Here is a 20614-nt window from a genome sequence, read left to right as displayed (position 1 = left end):
ACCCCGCTCGCCACAGCTAGAGAAAGCCCACGTGCAACAACAAAGGCCCAACGCAGGCAAAAATAAATAAATAAATATATAAAAGGAGAGGAAAGTGAGGGGTCGGTGCCAGGAATTATGAGCATTTCCTGGCCAGAGGAGAGACTAATGGGAGAGCAACCTTGGAGGAACAGGTAGGCCCAGATTCTGGAGGGTCTTTGATACCACGCTCAGCTCTGAACTTATGGGTAGATCTTACTGATGGAAAAAATTTCCAATGCAGTTTACACCAATGAGCACAAGAGCTTAGACTTTATCCTAAGGACAATGGGGAGGCTGCAGGGCTTTAAGTGGAAGAGTAACAATCAGATATGTGTTTTAGAAAGATCAATGAAGAGAATGGATTGGGGACTGGGAGAAGGAGGGAGACCAGTTTTGGAAGTTGTTTTAGTAATGGGGAAGGATTATGGTGGCCTGAAACATGGAGAGGTAACAGGATTGAAGAAAAGGGGATAGATTCCTTAGACACTTAGGAGTTTAAAAGAACTGGACTTGGTGACTGCTTGGACATGGGGTGAGTAGGAAAAATGAAGAATGACTTCTAAATTCCTGCCTTGGGCAAACAGAAAGGAGAGTTCTTAGGAGAGGGTCAGTTCTGGGTACGGTGAGTTTGAGGTGCCAGTGGGACATCCAAGTGGAGGTGTCCAAGAGGCAGCTGAGTATGCCTGACTGGAGTTTGCAAGATAAGTCTAAACTGGAAATTAAAATGTGCAGTCTGTTGTGCCTTATATGGCAGCCACATGAGTGGATTGATTTGTTGGGCTTGCCCAGGGAGTTATGTGTAGAGTAAGAAGAGAAGAGGGCCTAGGACAGAGCCCTGAGAAGCACCTACATTTGAGGTTCTGCAAAAGTAATTGAGATGAAGTGTCCACAGTGGTTAATTAATCAGTAGTAGAACATGGATTCCCAGAAACCAGGGGAGGAAAGTGTTGAAGGCTGATGACTAATCAAGTAAAATAAGGTCTAAAAAAAATCCACTGGCTTTAGAAACAAGGAAGTGGTTGTAAAGGCAGTTTCAGTGGCGTGGTGGGAGCTGAGGTCGAATTACAGTGAGTTGAGAAGTGGGTGGGAAGGTGAGGAAGTGAAGACTACACTTTTAAGAAGTTTGGCTCTTTAAGAGGCAAAAAGAGAGAAGAACATAGCTGGAAGGAGAGGCAGGTTTTTATTCAGATGGGAGAAATGCTGTTGGCATGGATCCAGCAAAGAGAAAAAGATAATATTATAGGGAAAAAGAGATAACAGAGAGTGGCGCCCCCAGAAAAAGAATGAGGTAGGGCAACAGTCCCCAACCTTTTTGGCATCAGGGACCCGTTTGGTGGAAGACAATTTTTCCACGGATGGGGCAGAGGAGGGGATGGTTCAGGCGGTAACGCGAGCAGTGGGGAGCGATGGGAGCGGCAGATGAAGATTCGCTCCCTTTCCCGCCGCTCACCTCCTGCTGTGCGGCCCGGTTCCTAACAGGCCATGGACTGCTACCGGTCCGCGGCCTGGGGGTTGGGGACTCCTGAGTAGGGGATCCAAAACATTAGTGGAGAAGTTTACTTACAGGGACATTTGCACTGTGACAGAAAGGAGGCATGTGAGATTAGTACATTAGTAGATTTGGTGGCAGGAACTTGAGAGAATTCTTGTATGGTGGTTCCTACTTTTTCTGTGGAATAGGGACGTGGTATCAGCCAGGGAGAAAGGGATTGGAGATGATTTACAAGATTTGAGACCAGCAGAGAAGGATTGAAATAGCTGCAGTGGAGAATGGGAGCAAGATGACCGAGGTAGCATACAGCTTTCCGGGCAGTTAGAGCCCTATTGAGGTTGGTGACCATTATTTTGTAGCAGCAGCAGTCTGCATGGTTGTGTGATATGTACTTTTCCCCCAACAATATTCAGCCATCTACTGGTGGCTGCAGAGAGGTGAATTGAGTTGATCCAGGTTTGAATTTTATCAGATGGATGAAATGGAAGGACAAAGGACAAGGAAGTTGAGGATCCTGGCAAAAGAGTGGTTGAGATGGTGGATCTTAGACCTAAACTGCATAAGAGAGAGTAAAAGTGTTATGGGCTGGAGGTCCCAATGAAGTCAGAGAACCCATATCTTGGAAACAGTTGAATGAGAGAGTTATGATGAGAAAGTGGAGTAATGACGTTTGAGTAGTTTCAAGTGATGACAGGGTCCAGGGTATGGCCATGGTAGCAGGTGGCCAAAGTGGAATACAGAAGACAGCCAAGATGTTGACATGGCCATTGAAATCCCCCCAGATGATGGCAGGACCTGAGGAAGGAAAAGGGAAGAGGATGCCTGTGAGCCAGGTACCAGTAAAACAGGTTGTTCTGGAGTCTGTAGATGACAGCAAGAGGAGGGGCAAAGGTCAATACAGCTGAATGGCATGACCCTAAAGTAGCAAGGGTTTTTACAAAGAGCAGGTAGAATAGGAACTGAATTGGACTTTGGTGGGGAGACATTAGCCCCTCTCCCAGTCCTGAGATCCCTTGGGTTTAAGAGTATAAGCAGCTTCCTCCAGGGTCGGCTATGCAGAAGTGGCACCCTGAGGAAGAGCCAGCTTCCGGGGCAGGCTGGAGGTGGGCAGAGCGAGTGTGGAGCCGCTAAGTGTGGAGGAGACTTTGCTGATCAGAAACAAAAGTTTTCCAGGGAAGAGTAAGAAGGTTGGGAAGGGAAGGAAGGACAGGAAATCAGGTCAAGGAAGATGAAGCATAGAGCAATGAAGAGGTGAGGAGAACGTGGGCAGAGAGACTCTGGTTGACCTAGAGAGTTACATTTTGTGGGGAGGGCATGAAGCCAGGCCTGTGGCGTGGAGCTGGGGGCAGAAGTGAGTCTGAGGAGAGGAAAAGGGGGTCCATGGGTAGAGAATGAGGGTAGGTCTGGGAAGCTGGTGATGGCAGTAGGTTTTGCAGGAAGGAGATGGGGAAAATGGTCTATGGAAACAGGATGGAGGGAATGGTGGCTGGCTGTGGGGAAGAGATGGGGCAGATGGAGTCTGTGAAGAGGGTATGAGTGGGGAGCAGAAGGAAGGGCGTCTATGAGAAGAAAGTGACAAATTGTGTTGCATTTGGCCCTGAGGTGGAAGTAAAGGCCAGAGCACCCTCTTTGGCTGGGCCTGAAGTTGAAAGGAGAATGTCTCTGTCTCTGTCTCTATCTCTTCTCCCTCTCTCTCTGAATAAGGAGCTGACAGTGAAGAGTCGGGTTGGGAGAAGGCCTCTGTCCCATTGTGCAGGTGGAACCCACAGGAACAGGAGACAGTGACTGCCTTATCTCCGAGGCCATGTGGGGACAAGGAGCCAGGCTGGCAGCCCATGCCCTGGAGGCTTCTTGCTTTTAGAAATGTGTCTTTTGATTTAGGAGGAAAAAAGCCCTCTGAGAAATTTTATTTAGAAATGAAACCTAGTGACCTTTTGATTTTTTTTTTTTTTGCGGTTCGCGGACCTCTCACTGTTGTGGCCTCTCCCGTTGCGGAGCACAGGCTCCGGACGCACAGGCTCAGCGGCCATGGCTCACAGGCCCAGCCACTCCGCGGCATGTGGGATCTTCCCGGACCGGGGCACGAACCCGTGTCCCCTGCATTGGCAGGCAGACTCTTAACCACTGCACCACCAGGGAAGCCCTGATTTTTAATACCTCTTCTCACTTGTTGCTAAGGACCTTTGACTTAGTACAAGAGCCGAGGGTTTTGAGATTTCTGTGATTTTCGTTTCCTGGCACGAAGAAGAACCGTTTGGCTGCTATAGAAATGATTTATGGATGAGTCCAGATTTATTAATCACCTCTGAAGATGGAGAGGAAATTAAAAACAAAGAGTCCACTCTGGGCTGAAGACAAAGTAGGTTTGTCATCCTTGCAGAAGACCTTGCCAAGGTTAGAAGGCCACAAACAAACCAATTTGGACCGAGGTTCCTAATCCAGATTTTAATTTCATGTGCTTTGATTTTTTCAGACCATTTTCTCTCCAAGGTAAAATAATGACCATTTTAATTGGCTGCCACTTACAGAGAGTTTCCAATAAGCATGATGGCATACGTATATTTTTCTCTGGCATTCTGGGTGTGCTCTGGTTCTTATGATCAAGCTGGTGAAACTGACTTTTACTGCATGCTGCATGCCGTGATCAGTTGACTATAAATTAAACCCTCTTTTCCAAAAGCCATTATCCATTAGTGCTAATTTGTTTGCTTCTCATTTCCACTGATCATTAGAGTCTCTGGTTGTGAGCACCAAATTGGAAATGATTTCTTTGACATTTTAAAAAATTTTCTTGAATGCCATTTGGCTGCAGCTAAAGAACATTATGGTTTGCAGAGGAACAGTTCACTCCAATTACAATTTAACTGACCGTTCATGGCACTGAATCCCTATCCTTAGTGTCCAAAGATGACACCGCTGCTGACATTGCTATTTCCTGTCAGCTGTAAAATGCCTCATAGACTATGCACTGGCCTTCTTGGATGGAGATTCTGCCACTCTGCGCATGGCAGCTTTGGGAAGTTGGTAGTTTTATGGACCTACATATCATGAACATTCAGATATAACCATCTAAACGGGAGCTGGCTGATTTCTTTACTCATTCACCAGCGAGCATTTATTAAACATCTGTTTTGTGCCAGGCATTAGGCAGGCCCTGGGGACGTAGAGACAGGGAGGACCAACCCCTGCCCTTGAGGAACTCACACTCTAGTGGGAGGGACGGTGAAGTTTTACAGCATAGCAGGAGAAGAGGTGGCATAAGTGGGACCACAGACCTGAGAACCCCTAGCTGTCCTGGGGGATTGGCCAAAGGGCAAAAAGGAGGCTGGCTATTCCTGATGGCAGAGCAGGGTTGAGATACAAGTGGGCCCTGGAAGGGCCTGGGGAGTTGAGAAGTTGGTGTCAGCTGCAACGTGGAAGTCACTGCAGATGAGGCTAGGCTGGGGTCAAGTTTTGAAGGATCTTGTATGCCACATTGAGCTCAGACTTTATCCTCTAGGCCAGAAGGAGAAAGTTGGGGGTGAAGAAGGGAGGAAGTGTAGAAGCATGAGGGAAAGGCTTTGTTTATGTATTTGTTGGGGTTGACAGAGATCGAGCAAGTTTAAGAGGAGTCAGAGGAGATGGAGAGACTGAAGATAGAGGGGCAGAATCTAGCACACACGAAAAGGCTGCATACCCATGTGGTAAGGTTAAGAATAGAGGGAGAGGACTTCCCTGGTGGCGCAGTGGTTAAGAATACGCCTGCCAATGCAGGGGACACAGGTTCAAGCCCTGGTCCAGGAAGATCCCACATGCCACAGAGCAACTAAGCCCATGCGCCACAACTACTGAGCCTGTGCTCTGGAGCCCGTGAGCCACAACTGCTGAAGCCTGCATGCCACAACTACTGAAGCCCCCATGCCTAGAGCCAGTGCTCCGCAACAAGATAAGCCACAGCAATGAGAAGCCCGCACACAGCAACGAAGACCCAACATAGCTAAAAAAAAAAAAGAATAGAGGGAGAAGGAGTTCCCTGGTGGCCTAGTGGTTAGGATTCCAGGCTTTCACTGCCGTGGCCCGGGTTCAATCCCTGGTCAGGGAACTGAGATCCCGCAAACCACGTGGCACAGCCCCCACCAGAAAAATGGAGGGAGAGAAGGGAGTTGCTCCTGATGGGCCCTGTTTTCTCTGTGAAGTAGGAAGCAAGGTTATCTGGGCGTCCTCCCTGATTCCTCCCCCTTTCATCCTCCACAGTCAGACAGTCACCAGGTCCTGTCGCTCCTGCCTATGTGGCGTTTCTGCTTCTCTCCAACCCTAGTGTCATCAGCATCTTTTGCCGAGATTATGGGAGCAGCTTCCTAACTGGTGCCCTGCCTCCAGTCTTGCGCCTTTCGGATCACCTTTCTACACTACAGTCAAGATGCTATTCCTTACACAAAGTCTTTTCTTGTCACTCTTGACTTAAAGCCCTTGACCTAAAATCCTCACGTTGCCCTCAGGGTAAAGTGCTGACCCTGCAGCAGAGTATTAAGGGCCCCTTGTTCTCTGGCCTCCACCCATTTTCCCAGCCTCGTCTCTTGCCGCTTCCCTCCTCTGAACAATCTCAGCAATGAAAATAAGAACTAAGCTTTATTGAGGGTTTCCTATATGTTAGGCAGTTTGTTGACCCTTATGAGGGTCATAATACCTCATAATACCTTATGAGGTATTATTATCCCCTCTTCTCAGGTAAGAGAACTGAAGCCTGGAGAGGTTAAGTAATTTGCATAAGGTCACACAGCCGGGAGGTGGAAGATCATCCAGCTCCAGTGTCTGGGTTCCTAACCGCTACGCCACACTGCCTTCCACTCGCAATTCTTTACATATACCTTACATTCGCGCGCTTCTGAGCCTCCGCATATTTTATTCCCTCTACCTGGAGTACAGCTTCCTCACCTCTTCACCTGGCTAGCTGCAGATGCCTTTCAGCCTGGATGGCATCTCCTCTGGAAATTTTCCATAGCAGCCCATACCCCAACTAAGGCTGGGTTAGGTGTCCCTCGCTCACATTCCCAAAGTATCCTGTGCTTGCCCCATCCTAGCGCTTACCACACTATTGGACTTAAAATGGTTTATTTACAGGGCTCTATGCCACCCCCAAACTGCATACCCCTTGAGGGAAGGAACTCTGTTTCGTTCTCACAATTATCCCTAGAGGCCTAACCCAAGGATGGGACACACTTGTCTCTCAGTATTTGTTGACTTTCACGTTGAATGGAATTGCTGATAGTAAGGTTGGCAGTGGGGCAGAGGGACTCCTAGTCACGTCTGAGACAATTTACGTACAATGTGACAGGCACTGGAAACTGAAAGATGGGATGGCAGGAGGCAGCAGCCAGAGATGCAGGCTGTCAAAGAGAAGATGTCAGGGTGGAGAGGCAGCAGGGAAGAAAGCCTTTTGAGCAGGAGGGATGGTCAGTGATTTTAGTTGTTGCAGCAACAGAACAAGTAAACAAAGGACTAAGATGTCCTCATTGACCTGGACAATTAGGAGGTTATCAGAGACATGGCTGAATGTGCAAGCAAGTGAAGGGGGAGTGCAGAGAAGCAGAATTGCAGTGGGTTGAGGAGAGACTTGTCCGTGGAGGATCAGAAAAGAGTGTGTAGACTGTTTTTAAGAAGCTTTTCTGCGAAGGGCAAAAACCAGAGAGGTGACTGCAGGGGGACAAGAGGGTGAGGTAAGTGGTTTTTGTTTTCATTTTTGCTTATTTTTGTTTTAGGATAGGCAAGAATTAAGTAAGTTAACAAGAAAAAATGCCTAATTAAAGAGAGCAGTTGAGGATCCAGGGAAAGAGGGAGTAGTGGATGGAGTGAGGGCTCTAAGGAGGCAGGATGGGTGGGTGTAGAGCTCTGGTAAAGGAGTAAAGAAGGAAAAGAGAAGGATGGGTATGGATACCATAACATGAGAAGAATGAAGAGATTGTGAGGACGTTTTTGCCTAATGGCCTACAACTTTTTTGTGAAGCCCAAGCGTAGATCTCCTGAGAACAGATGGAAGAGGTGGGAGGGTAAGGAGCTCGGAATTGTAGACTTCCCAGGCTCTTCACAAAGTTTAGGCTATGGACCATGAGTGTGGATGCTGGATTGGATGGAGGTCACCAGAGTCCAGATTTTGTGCCTCTCCTACAAGCCCCAGCAGACCCTGGGATTTACCCCCATGAGAGCACTTTACACTTTTCAGTAAAATCATCTGGTTCCCTTTCTCTCTACCCCACCAGTTTGTAAGCACCTTTTTTTTTTTTAACATCTTTATTGGAGTATAATTCCTTTACAATGGCATGTTAGTTTCTGCTTTAAAACAAAGTGAATCAACTATACATATACATATGTCCCCATATCTCCTCCCTCTTGCGTCTCCCTCCCACCCTCCCTATCCCACCCCTCTAGGTGGTCACAAAGCACTGAGCTGATCTCCCTGTGCTATGTGGCTGCTTCCCACTAGCTATCTATTTTACATTTGGTAGTGTATATATGTCCATGCCACTCTCTCACTTTGTCCCTGCTTACCCTTCCCCCTCCCCATGTCCACAAGTCCATTCTCTACATCTGCGTCTTTATTCCTGTCCTGCCCCTAGGTTGTTCAGAACCTTTTTTTTTAGATTACATACATATATATGTGTTAGCATACAGTATTTGTTTTTCTCTTTCTGACTTACTTCACTCTGTGTGACAGTCTCTAGGTCCATCCACCTCACTACAAATAACTCGTTTCTTTTTACAGCTGAGTATATATGTGCCACATCTTCTTTATCCTGTCGTCTGTTGATGGACACTTAGGTTGCTTCCATGTCCTGGCTATTGTAAATAGAGCTGCAATGAACATTGTGGTACATGACTCTTTTTGAATTATGGTTTTCTCAGGGTTGTAAGCACCTTGAGGGCAAAAAATATATTTGTTATGTTAACCAATGCCAGTCCCAGTGCTTGGCTAGGAGTGGCACCCAGGACATCTGTTTAATTAATTACTGTGTGAGATTAAGGAAATTAAAATGCTCATTATGGGCACAGTGTGTTGGATGTCAATTTAAATAACACTTGTTGAATATCCATGATGTGCCAGGGACGATGCTAGCCAAAATTACGAAGATGGAACAGGTTGATGCTGAAATTGCCTAGCAGCTCATGGGTAAACAGGAGGACTTGGGTGCAAGTGGATATGGCAAGTAAATCAGCACTGGGGCAAGGGAGACGGGGAAGGACAGGACGCCTGACCTCAGAGGAAAAGAAATGATTGAGAAACAGTATGAGGACTTTATTATTTTTTATGAATTTATTTATTTTTGGCTGTGTTGAGTCTTTGTTGCTGTGCACGGGCTTTCTCTAGTTGCGGTGAGCAGAGGCTACTCTTCGTTGAGGTGCACGGGCTTCTCATTGAGGTGGCTTCTCTTGTTGCGGAGCACGGGCTCTAGGCGCGCGGGCTTCAGTAGTTGTGGCTCGAGGGCTCTAGAGCGCAGGCTCAGTAGTTGTGGCACACGGGCTTAGTTGCTCCGTGGCATGTGGGATCTTCCTGGACCTGGGCTCGAATCCGTGTCCCCGGCATTGGCAGGCGGATTCTTAACCACTGCGCCACCAGGGAAGTCCCAGCAGTATGAGAACTTTAGAGAATGGTGTGTGAAGCATGGGGAAGCTGGCAGCCTCCCCTTAGTTCCTACTGGAAGCAGTGACATGGGGGGCGGGGTAGGGGGAACAGACTCATATTTAAGGTGCAGCAAAACTTAGATGGAAGACGTTCTTCGGCCTGAATGAAGAGGGGTAATGGGGAGCAACAGGAGAGTTTTAAGCAGGGAAATATGCCCGATTTGCATTTTTTAAAGAATCTCACATCACTACCTGGAGAATATAGCCAATATTTTGTAATAACTGTAAATGGAGTGTATCCTTTAAAAATTGTATAGAAAATAAAGCGCATTTTATTTTAATGATATAAAAAGAAGACTGTCACATCACTGTGGAGATTAGGTTGGGGTAAACCCGAAGATCAGTTAGGAGGCTGTTGCAGCGATCCACGTGAGGAATGGGGGTAAACTACAACAGTGGCAGTGGAGATGAAGCTAAATAGACTGATCTGAGAGAGATTTAGGTGGTATAATTGGCAGAACCTGGCAGCAGATTGGATGAGGAGGGCAAGGGAGAGGAATACGTCAGCATAGCTCTTGAGTGACTAGGAGAGTGGTAACAGTCACTGAAATAGGAGCAACATAGGGAAAGGAGCAGGGGTGAGGGCCTGATGAATTCAGTTTGGGACTTATGGATTTGAAGAGTGTGTGAAACCTACCAAGGAAGATGTCTGTGGTCATTTAATCATATTCTCAGCCTGGGAGGGAGGCCCAGGCTGGAAATATGGATTTGGGAGTCATAAAGCCTACGAATGTAACATGAACTCTTGAAATTGGTAGGTTTCTCCCTTTTTCCCAGTTTTCTTTCTTTAATTCTTTTAAAAACTGTACTTATTAGGTTTTAGGGTGTTGTTTTTTCAATCATCATCAAATCTTATTTTGAAGAAAAGTTGAGATTAAAATAAATATGTGGCTGTAGTCTCTTGATTAAACATGGCTGCCCCCCTGTATTTCCCCCTACCTCGCAAAACCTTGCTGACTTAACACTAAAGAAATATAAAAGGTATTAAGTTACAAAAGCTCAGAGAAGGAAGCAACAGCAGTTGAAAGTCAACAGATATATGGAAGTAGAAGGCAGGTGGGGGAGTGTTACCTGGCTTGAAACATCCTAAGAAGTTCCAAACCAGCTGCCAACCAGGGGAGATTACCAACAAGAAGCAAATCAGTTCACCCAGCTTAATCTCCAAGACGCTTAATGCCTTGGAAGCATGAGTTACTCCAGAAGGTCAGCAATGAGGTACAGGGCTAAACATGGGGGCTTGGCTGGAGCCTGTGTGCAGAGCACTGGCCCCAGAGCTCCGCTCTCAAAAGCCAAACGACTACTCTAAGCTCTCTTGCTGCATAAGGAGGAACTCTGGAGGCCTCCATACTCAGGGACTTCAGGCAGGGTTTGAAGGGCAGGGATGAGATACAGGGTGGAAAACTGAGGGATGGAGGGAAGATTTACACACTACATGGTGGCAGCCCTAGTCCCTCCCCCACCCCACCCCCAGGATGCCAGCAGCCAGGCGCTTAGCACCCCTACCCTCTCATCCTCCCTGGGAAAGTAGAAAACTCTTCTCCAGAGGCCCTGAGAACCCCAGGTGGGGAAAAAAGAAAAAAAAAAAAAAAAACCTTCCACTGACTGACATTTGTGAGTTTCTCAATGAAAAGTCTAGTTGTTGCCTGTTAAAGAAATTTTCAAAAACTAAAGGACACAGGATGGAAGGCTTAGTATAATAACTGAAAAAGACCTGCACCAAGGCATATCATCATACAATTTCAGAAAAGGTTTTCAAAGCATCAAGAGTGAAAAAACAAGCCACAGACAAAGGCACAGAAATCAGAATGATGTCAGATTTCTCAAAAGCAACCCTGGGATGCTCAATCGAGGGAAGCTTGTTCTAACGTGGAATTACACACCCAACCAATCTGACATGAGGTCAGAATACTTTCAGATTTTCAAGGACACAGAAAAAAATTCATTTCTTAGGAAGCTACTGGAGAATGTGATTCAACAAAATGAGAGAGTAAACCAAAGAGGACGAGGTGGATCCAGGAAATAGGGCAATAGCGAAGACAGGCAAAAGGAAATCCCAGGACAACATTTGTACGCCAAGCTTAGCAAGCAGCCAGTCCAAACTGGAGCAGAAAGGCAGAGGTCCTTGGGACAGAGTTCTCCAGGGAGAAGATGGGACTGTTCAGTTAGGGGTTGAACATTCAGAAAGATCATTGCTATGTGTTTGGAATATTTGGAAGAAAACAGCTCTAGTACTTAGAAAATTAAACAATTGAAAAAAGAAACAATTATTAACTCCAGGTAAAACCAACTTGTAAGAGAAGGAAAACGTAATAGTAGTTTACAGCTTGAATGAACAGTGTTTCTTTACTTGGTCAATAATGTAAACACTAACTATTGATTTAACTATAAATTGTGGAAAACTATATTGTGAGAATGAGGGGAGAAAAATGGGGGTTAGAGGGTGCAAGAGAGCTAATTCCTCAGAATTAGAAATAAATAGTGCCTAAAATTGATGAACCAAATAATAGTAATGTATTAGTTTGCTAGGGCTGCCGTGACAAAGTGGCACAGACCAGATGGCTTAAACAACAGAAATTTATTATCTCACAGTTCTGTACCTCTGATAAAGGTGTCCAAGATCAAGGTGTCACAGGATTGGTTTCTTCTGAGGCCTCTCTCCTTTGCTTGCAGATGGCCACCTTCTGGTGTCTTCAGATGGCCTTCCCTCTTTATGTGTCTGTGTCCTAATCTCCACTTATAAGGATACCAGTTATGTTGGATTAGGGCCCACCCCGATGACTTCATTTTAACTTAATTACCTCTTTAAAGACCCTATCTCTAAATAGAGTCACATTCTGAGGCACTGGGGATTAGGGCTTGAACATATGGATTTGTTGAATTCAGCCCATAGCAAGTAGTATAAACTCATTATTTGGACAAATAGAAGTAACACCAGAAGAAATAGCCAAAGGAGTTGAAAGTGGTTGCCTCTGGAGTGAGACTGGAGGATAGAAAAGGGGGAGGCAGGTACTATTACTCTTTTACTTTGTCAGGTGGGCAGTGGGGCCTTGAACCCAGTCTGACTCTAAATCTCATGTTCTTCCCCACTGCTACGAGATTTGGAGCTCCTCCAGGCCAGGGCAGTGCAGTGCGCCTCTTCACACCTCCCTCAGCACCTTGCACAGTGCTTTACTACGTATGTACGACTTACAGCTGTATCACTATGACTTTAAAGCTGCCATTTGTCAGTTTTCTTTTCCTATTTAAAAAAAAAAAGCTGATGGGGAAGACAGATCCAAGGAAACCTCGAGGGGCCATAATATGGAGCATCCAGCTGAAAGTTTCCCACCCTTGGTGTCCTAGAATCGTTGGGTGCATCTCTGATAGCACTTTGAGTTTTGATCCTAGAAACGGTCCATCCACGGCAGGGGAGGGGCATAGGCTGCTTTCCTGCTGTTGGTGGTGTATCAACCCCTCCTTCCTGGGGTCTAGAACAGCCACTCATCCCCATTTTCTTGAGTCCAGTTTGGCTGTTAAAGGTGGCCATGGCCTCTGTAAGTTATTCTCAGACTTAGGGCTGTAATGTCATTCACAATGATTGATGCCTGATCCCATGAGGGGTTTTGGTCATTTTTGCATTTCGGTTGATCCACAGTTATTCACCTGGCTGTTAAGGCTGACAGGACATTGTAGCTGGCTCCATCCCTGAGGCTACGTGGACGCCCTTCCTGGGAGCACATACCCGGTGTCCTCCGGGGAGCAGTGGAGGTTGGTGTGTATGTCTGTCTGTCTTAGCATGCCTCAATTGCTTCCTGATAAAATTCTGAGAGTTGGGCCCCATCAATATCTCAAATACATGTGAGGAAACGTTAACTTAGAATCAGTTTTAAGATGTTTCAGACTGTAAAGTCCTTTTAGCTATATCTCTGGCGAAGATGTAGAAGCACTTTATGGGACTGTAAATTTCACGTTGAACAGTCTTCGTGAAATACACATCTCCCTTACACACAAGCTGTTTTCTCCATATCAATCGTGGCCCTGCAAGTAATGTTTCACAAATATTCTGTAAAGCACAGAAAACCCCATGATAATGTGAAATATGACTTTCACTTGTCTGTTAGACAAAAGAATCACACATGCCCCTCTCCCATCAGCACTAACATTTGTTATGGATAATAACACTTTCAATCACAACCATTTTTGGAAAGCGGGTTTATTGTAAACCTTCCCTCCCCCACTGAAAACACTCTCCCAAGGACACAGACTCCTACAAACCACAGCCCATTAATCTAACTATGGAATGAGAACTTTTTCTTCCCACTAACTTTGTTTAAAAGTTGTTTTTAAGAGAGAGAGTCTAAAGGCCACAGGTACAAGATTAAGGAGCATTTTACCTTTTTGGCTGATTGGCGTAAGAGGGGCCTGGGTCTCTAAAGGCCCAGTCTCTGATGTTGTATGAGGTGAGGGCTAAGAGAGGCCATGGTTTTAGGCAGCATCTGCATATCACCTGGAGCCTGTGGTCCTTTTAGTTGCGGGCACCAGCAGAGAAGCCAAAGAGCTAAAGATTTATATTGTATATTCTTAATTCCATGACAACACAACTGGATCCTCCCTGTTCAAGTAGCAGGTGACCAGTCCTAGAGGTGTATTTTGAACGTCACTACATCCATGAGGGTGACAGAGGTTCACCCTGCCTCCAGATGATTGCTGGAAAAGCAAAACTCACAGAGTAACTACAGGCCTTGCATGGTTCTGAATACTTTGGTAACCTGTCTGTTTTCCCTCCTCTGTAGCCAGCTTGAGGACTCACTGATCATGACTTCTATCAAGGAGCAGGCGGCAATTAGCCGGCTCTTGAGGTTTTTACAGGATTGGGACAATGCTGGCAAAGTCGCAAGGAGTCACATCCTCAACAATTTCATTGAAACCAACCAAGGCAAGACTGCCCCTGAGCTGGAACAGGAGTTTTCCCAGGGAGCCAGCTTGTTCCTGGTCCGCTTGACCACCTGGCTTAGACTCACGTATCCTTTGCTGAACAGGAAAACAAACAGGCAATCTTCAAAAGAGAAAAGGAACAAAGATAGTCGAGGGAGCTCTTCTCCTGATTCTCAATCAGATTTTAGAGCAGGACATCCAGTGATCAAAATACCATCCCTGAAGTCAAGAACTCCCTCAACGTCCCGTCTTCCCAGTCTATAAAGATATCCTCATTCTCACGGCTAACCTCTCTTGCTCCCATCAGAGTTGAAGTGGGTGTTCCTTGTCTAGGACTAATACTCTGTGTTGTGCTTGAATCCCCTCCCATCTCCCCAAGGGCTTTATTCGTTCTCTCCTATAGCCTTCACTTCTGCCTCATTACCAGCTTTTTCATCAGCATTTATGTATGCTCAGATCTCTTCCACCTTAAGATTTTAATTCAGTCCTTGTCTGGAACCTGTATTCCACCTTGCTTCTGCCCTTCGTGCTGAAGCCTGTGGAAAAGGCTGTTGACCTTCCCCGCCTCCCTTTCTCCTGCACCCGCTGCAGCCTGACTTCCGTCCCCTCCACTCCACTGACGCAGGTCTTGCCAAGGTTACCAGTGCTTTTCTAATTGTGAAACCCAGTGACCACATCCTCAGACCTTATACAGGACCTCTCAGTGGCGTTTGTCAGCCGACCATTCCCACTTCTCAAAACATTCTTCCCTGAAACTAATGTAATGTTTATGTCAATTTTACCTCAATAAAAAAAGAGAGAGAGAAGGAAAGCAAAAAGAAGCACATATAGACCATATCACCACACACACACACACACACACACACACACACACTCACACACACACACTTCCTGTGGTTTCTGATACCAGTTCTCTTGGTTTTCTCCTTTCTTTCTGTCCATCCTTCTCCTCTTCAGCCATGCCTTAAATGTTGGTGTTTGCCGGCCTCCAGCCACAGCCCTCTTTTCTGCTTGCTCTCAGCTTCTCCCTAAGTGATCTAGCCACTGTCAGGATGTCAACACCACTCCAGTTTGAGGACTCTCAGATGTGTACCCCGCCCACATTTCTCTGGAATCTGAGTTCCATACCTGTTAACCCAGCTGCCACCTCCACTTGTCTCCCACAGACTCTCACGTTTCTGGCTTGGGAAACTAGGCGAATGGGACATCATTACGTGGGAAGAGAATACAAGGAAAGGAGTGAGTCTGGGGGTAGATAAGTTTGATTTGGGACATGTTGTGTTTGAGGTGCCTGTGCTCTGGAGCCCCAGAAGCAGACTTGGGGCTGAAGACAGATTTGGTCCCCATGATGGTGATAATTTGAGTCGTGGGTGGATTTCAGGATATTCCTGCTCTGTATGCCCGTAGCACTCCATGGATTCATCTCAGACCCTTTTCTTATGTATTTTTCTCGTTGCCTGAACCCTCTCCCCTTCCCTAAACCTCCTCTTTATTTAACTAATTTCTACTCCATTATTCAGGTCTCAATCCAAGCATCACTTTCTCAGGAAGCCCTTTTCAGAGCCCCAGACTAGCTTAGGTTCCCCTGTTAAATATACTCATGGCACTTCCTCTATTTTAATAGTCATAACATCTTGTTATTACCTGCTTAATATCTCTCTTCCCCCACTGGATTGTAAGCTCTACAAGGGCAGGAATTACATCTGTTCTACTCCTCTCTGTATTTCTAACACCTAACACGTGCCTGGCACGTAATGGGTACTTAATACATGTTTCTTGAACAACGGAATGAATGAACCAGAGACTCTGAAGCTAAGCAGAACTAAAGGCTTAGGTAAACACAGCTCTCTCTTCTTATAGTTAATCATTGATTAAATTATTAATTAGACTCAGGCCTTGAACACAGTCTGACGGGAATCCACTGAATACATCTCTGGGTTAACCCCAATATTCTCAGACATTAGTGTGCATAAAAGAGGTTTAAAATGCAGGTAACCAGCCTGCCTCCCCACCCCACCACCAGGTTTTGATTTAGTAGATTAAGGGTGGGTCCCTGGACTCTTTATTTTTCTTTTCTTTTTAAAAATTAATTTATTTATTTTATTGTTTTTTTATTGGAATAAAATTGCTTTACAATGTTGTGTTAGTTTCTGCTGTACAATGAAATGAATCAGCTATATGTATAGCTATATCCCCTCCCTCTTGGACCTCCCTCCCAAGCCCCCCCATCCCACCCATCTAGGTCATCACAGAGCACTGAGCTGAGCTCTCTGTGCTGTACAGCAGGTTCCCACTAGGTATCTGGGTTTTTTGTTTGTTTGTTTTGTTTTGGCTGCATTAGGTCTTCGTTGCTGCGCACGGGCTTTCTCTAGTTGCGGCGAGCAGGGCTACTCTTCATTGCGGTGCGCAGACTTCTCTTTGCGGTGGCTTCTGCTGCGGAGCATGGGCTCTAGGTGTGCGGGCTCAGTAGTTGTGACACGCAGGCTCAGTAGTTGTGGCTCGTAGGCTCTAGAGTGCAGGCTCAGTAATTGTGGCACACTGGCTTAGTTGCTCCGCAGCATGTGGGATCTTCCCGGACCAGGGCTCGAACCCATGTCCCATGCATTGGCAGGCGGATTCTTAACCATTGTGCCACCAGGGAAGCCCAGCTATCTGTTTTACACATGGTAGTGTATTTATGTCAAACCTAATCTCCCAATTCATCCCACCCTCCCCTCCCCGCTCTGTGTCCTCATATCCGTTCTCTATATCTATGTCTCTCTTCCTGCCCTACAAATAGGTTCATCTGTACCATTTTTCTAGATTCCACATATATGCGTTAATATACGGTATTTGTTTTTCTCTTTCTGACTTACTTCACTCTGTATGACAGACTCTAGGTCCATCCACATCTCTACAAATGACCCAATCTTGTTCCTTTTTATGGCTAATATTCCATTGTATATATGTGCCACATCTTCTTTATCCATTCATCTATCATTGGACATTTAGATTGTTTCCATATCCTGGCTATTGTAAATAGTGCTGCAATGAACATTGGGGTACATGTGTCCTTTTGACTTATGGTTTTCTCAGGGTATATGCCCAGTAGTGGGATTGCTGGGTCATATGGTAGTTCTATTTTTAGTTTTTTAAGGAACCTCCATACTGTTCTCCATAGTGGCTGTATCAATTTAGATTCCCACCAACAGTGCAAAAGGGTTCCCTTTTCTCCACACCCTCTCCAGCATTTATTGTTTGTAGATTTTTGATGATGGCCATTCTGACCAGTGTGAGGTAATACCTCATTGTAGTTTTGATTTGCATTTCTCTAATAATTAGTGATGTTGAGCATCTTTTCATATGCCTCTTGGCCATCTGTATTGTCAGGACTCTTTAGTTTTCAAAAGAGCCCTGGGTTGACTCTGATGCCAGTGGTCCACAAGTGGTGCTTTGAAAAACATCAGGATCTACAGTCTGGCTTTGTCCCCATAACTCATGACACTAACCTCACCAAAATGTTGTCACTAACTTGACAACATTTTCCACTCGACCAAAGGGTGACGTGAGTGAGGCAGTGTCAGATCCTAGCTTTATTTAAAACTTTGATATTTTATTCATTGTGTATTTTTATATTATTTTTTCTTTTTTTAATAATGCAGGAACTATTATTTAGTTACTGAGATTTTGATGCCCCCTTAAATTTCATACCTGAGAGAATTCCCTGACAGTCCAGTGGTTAGGACTCCTAGCTTTCACTGCCAAGGACCCGGGTTCAATCCCAGGTCAGGGAACTAAAATCCCACAAGCCACGCAGCCAAAAAAAAAAAAAAGTTAATACCTGAAGCAAGTGAGTCACTCGCCTCACACCCTGGTCCCAGCCCTGCTTGACCACTGCCCTTTCTAAAGCTCTCCTCTCTGGACTTCCCTGGTGGTCCATTGGTTGAGACTCCACACTCCCAATGCAGGGGGCCCAGGTTTGATCCCTGGTCTGGGAACTAGATCCTGTATCCATGCTGCAACTAAGAGTCCGCCTGCCACAACCAAGAAGTCCACACGCCGCAACTAAAAAGATCCCACGTGCAGCAACTAAAGATCCCGCATGCCACAACGAAGATCCCATGTGCCACAACTAAGACCCGGCACAGCCAAATAAATAAATAAATAAATATTTTAAAAAATAAAAAGTAAAAAAAAAAAAGCTCTCCTCTTCCCTCCCTTCTCCCATCACCGTTTCTCAGTCACTGTTGCAGGGTCTTTCCTACCACCCCTTAAATATTAGTGTTTCTAAGATTTCTGTGTTCAGCCCTCTTCTTTTTAAATTTAATTTAATTAATTTATTTATTTTTGGCTGCATTGGGTCTTCGTTGCTGCGTGCGGGCTTTCTCTAGGTGCGGAGAGCTGGGGCTACTCTTCATTGCGGTGTGAGGGCTTCTCATTGCAGTGGCTTCGCTTGTTGCGGAGCACAGGCTCTAGGGCACGAGGGCTCAGTAGTTGTGGCGCATGGGTTTAGTTGCTCCGCGGCATGTGGGATCTTCCCGGACCAGGGCTCGAACCCGTGTCCCCTGCATTGGCAGGCGGATTCGTAACCGCTGCACCACCAGGGAAGCCCAAGCCCTCTTCTTTTCTTACTCAATCATTGCACTTGTTAACCGAGGCATCGTATCATTCTTCTCCATGTCCTAAGTGCTAATCAGAGCACCCAACATTTAGTGGACACTCAGCCAATGTTTATTAAATGAACCACACTTTTTTTTTTTTTTGGCCACACTGCGCGGCTCGTGGGATCTCAGTTCCCGACCAGAGATTGAACCCAGACCACAGCAGTGAAAGCCCAGAATCCTTACCATTAGGCCACCAGGGAACTCCCAAACCACGCTTTTAATATACAGTTGTATATTCAGTTTCTACACCTGGAATTATTCATAATTTCCTAACTTTTTGTGACCTTGTCATACAGGAGAGAAAAGAGACTGGCTGAAGAGACATAGCATTTTGAATCAGTGACCCCCCCCCAACTTCTCCTCCCCACCCCTCCAGTTACGGTGGATTTTGAAGGAAAACAAATCAATATAGCATCATTATGTTTTGTAAAATTGACTGCCACCTAATCCCACATTAGCTTCAAACCCCTTTTTTAAACTTGAACTTCTAGAACCAATCAGTAAAACTAAAGATTTATATATTATAATAACAAAAATTATTAGTTACCATGTATTGAGTCTTTTTATGCTCTAGGCACTGAACTCTGTGTACAGCACAAGTATCTCATTTGAGCCTAACACCAGGCCTAATAGGTATTGGTATCATTCCCCCAACCACCATTTTTTTTTTTTTTTTTTTTGGCCTCACCGCGAGGCATGTGGGATCTTAGTTCCCCGACCAAGGATCAAACCTGCGGCCCCTGCAATGGAAGCATGGAGTCCCAACCACTGGACCACCAGGGAATTCAGTATCATCCCATTTTATAGATTAGAAAGATGAGCCTTGAAAAGGTTGAATAATTTACTAGCAGGTGGCAGAGATAAGGATTAAAATGGGTGGTCTGGCTCCAAAGCCCATACACCATCCAGGTGACTTCAGTGAATCCCTGCCACGGTCCCACCTCCAACACTATCTGTGTCAATAGCCCACTCCCTCCCTCTGTTTGTCTATAGACAGGAAGGGCTGACAGTAAGAAGCAGGACTCTGAGTTAGGCTGCCTAGGTTCAAATCCCAGTTCCATCAGTTAACCTTGGGACCATGATCAGGTCCTTAAACTGTCTGAGATTGTTTCCTCATGAAGGAAGTGGAAATACTGATAGCACCCACTGCAGGGTGCGCTGAGGGTTAAATGAGACAATGCCAGCGAAGCAGTTAGCACAGTGCCTGGCACACAATAAATGCTTAGTACTTGTTAGCTACTGCTGATATCGTGGCAAACTTCTGGAACTAATTGCTGGAAATAATGGGCCAGAAATATGTATAATGAAGTGGTTATGAAAATAAGGCTAGCCTGGGACAGAGGAAAAAGAAGGTGATGAAAGTCGGTCAGCCTTGCTGCTAGCTGAAGAAAAGAGGCACTGAGAAGGCATGGAGGCAGAAATGGGGGCTGGGGTTTCAGAGGAGCTGGGTGGTGGGCTGATAGCCTGGCCCCCAGCTAAAACGGCAACAGGCAGGGGAGCCTGGCTCCAGAGCAAACACTGTTTTTGCAGTAAAGAGCCTTTTCTAATGAGCCAATCTGTCTCTACTTCTATTGGCATCCTGGGAACCAGGGTGCAGCCGAGATAATTTGCCTCATGCACCCTCCCTCCCCAACAAAGCACCATTACCTCCAACCCATTACATTAGCCTTTATCAGTCTTGGAAGCTCTCAGTCATCCTCCGTGAGCTGCAGTAATTTCAGCTAATTTCTTAAGTGTTCTAAGAGCCTGTGATGTGTTATGAGCCTAGTAATTGTTGACTGGTTCCTTTTCTGTTGTGGCTTGATTTCATACCTTGTATCCGAGCTGAAGCGTGCTCTGGGTGCTTTATTACAACGAAGCTTTTTGCAAAAGCTCACATTAAAAAATA

At 45.8% G+C, this 20614-nt stretch overlaps 1 protein-coding gene across 1 annotated transcript in view; it reads left to right on the top strand.

Moving 5' to 3' along the window:
• Positions 1–12934: 12934 nt before the first annotated feature.
• The window catches only part of ARMH1 (armadillo like helical domain containing 1), a 39102-nt gene continuing 31422 nt past the window's right edge, over positions 12935–20614 (top strand). Inside the window, exon 1 of the mRNA XM_089894351.1 lies at positions 12935–14169. Coding sequence (XP_089750477.1) covers positions 13895–14169 — 275 coding nt within the window. The 5' untranslated portion in view covers positions 12935–13894. The remainder of the gene's footprint in view (positions 14170–20614) is intronic.

This window comes from Delphinapterus leucas, chromosome 1 (genome assembly GCF_059928025.1).
Source record: "Delphinapterus leucas isolate spDelLeu-1000000601 "Yukka" chromosome 1, BTC_Dleu_Yukka2, whole genome shotgun sequence".
Classification (NCBI taxonomy): Eukaryota; Metazoa; Chordata; class Mammalia; order Artiodactyla; family Monodontidae; genus Delphinapterus; species Delphinapterus leucas.
Note: the sequence above shows the minus strand (reverse complement) of the source record. Positions and strands in the feature narration are given on the sequence as shown.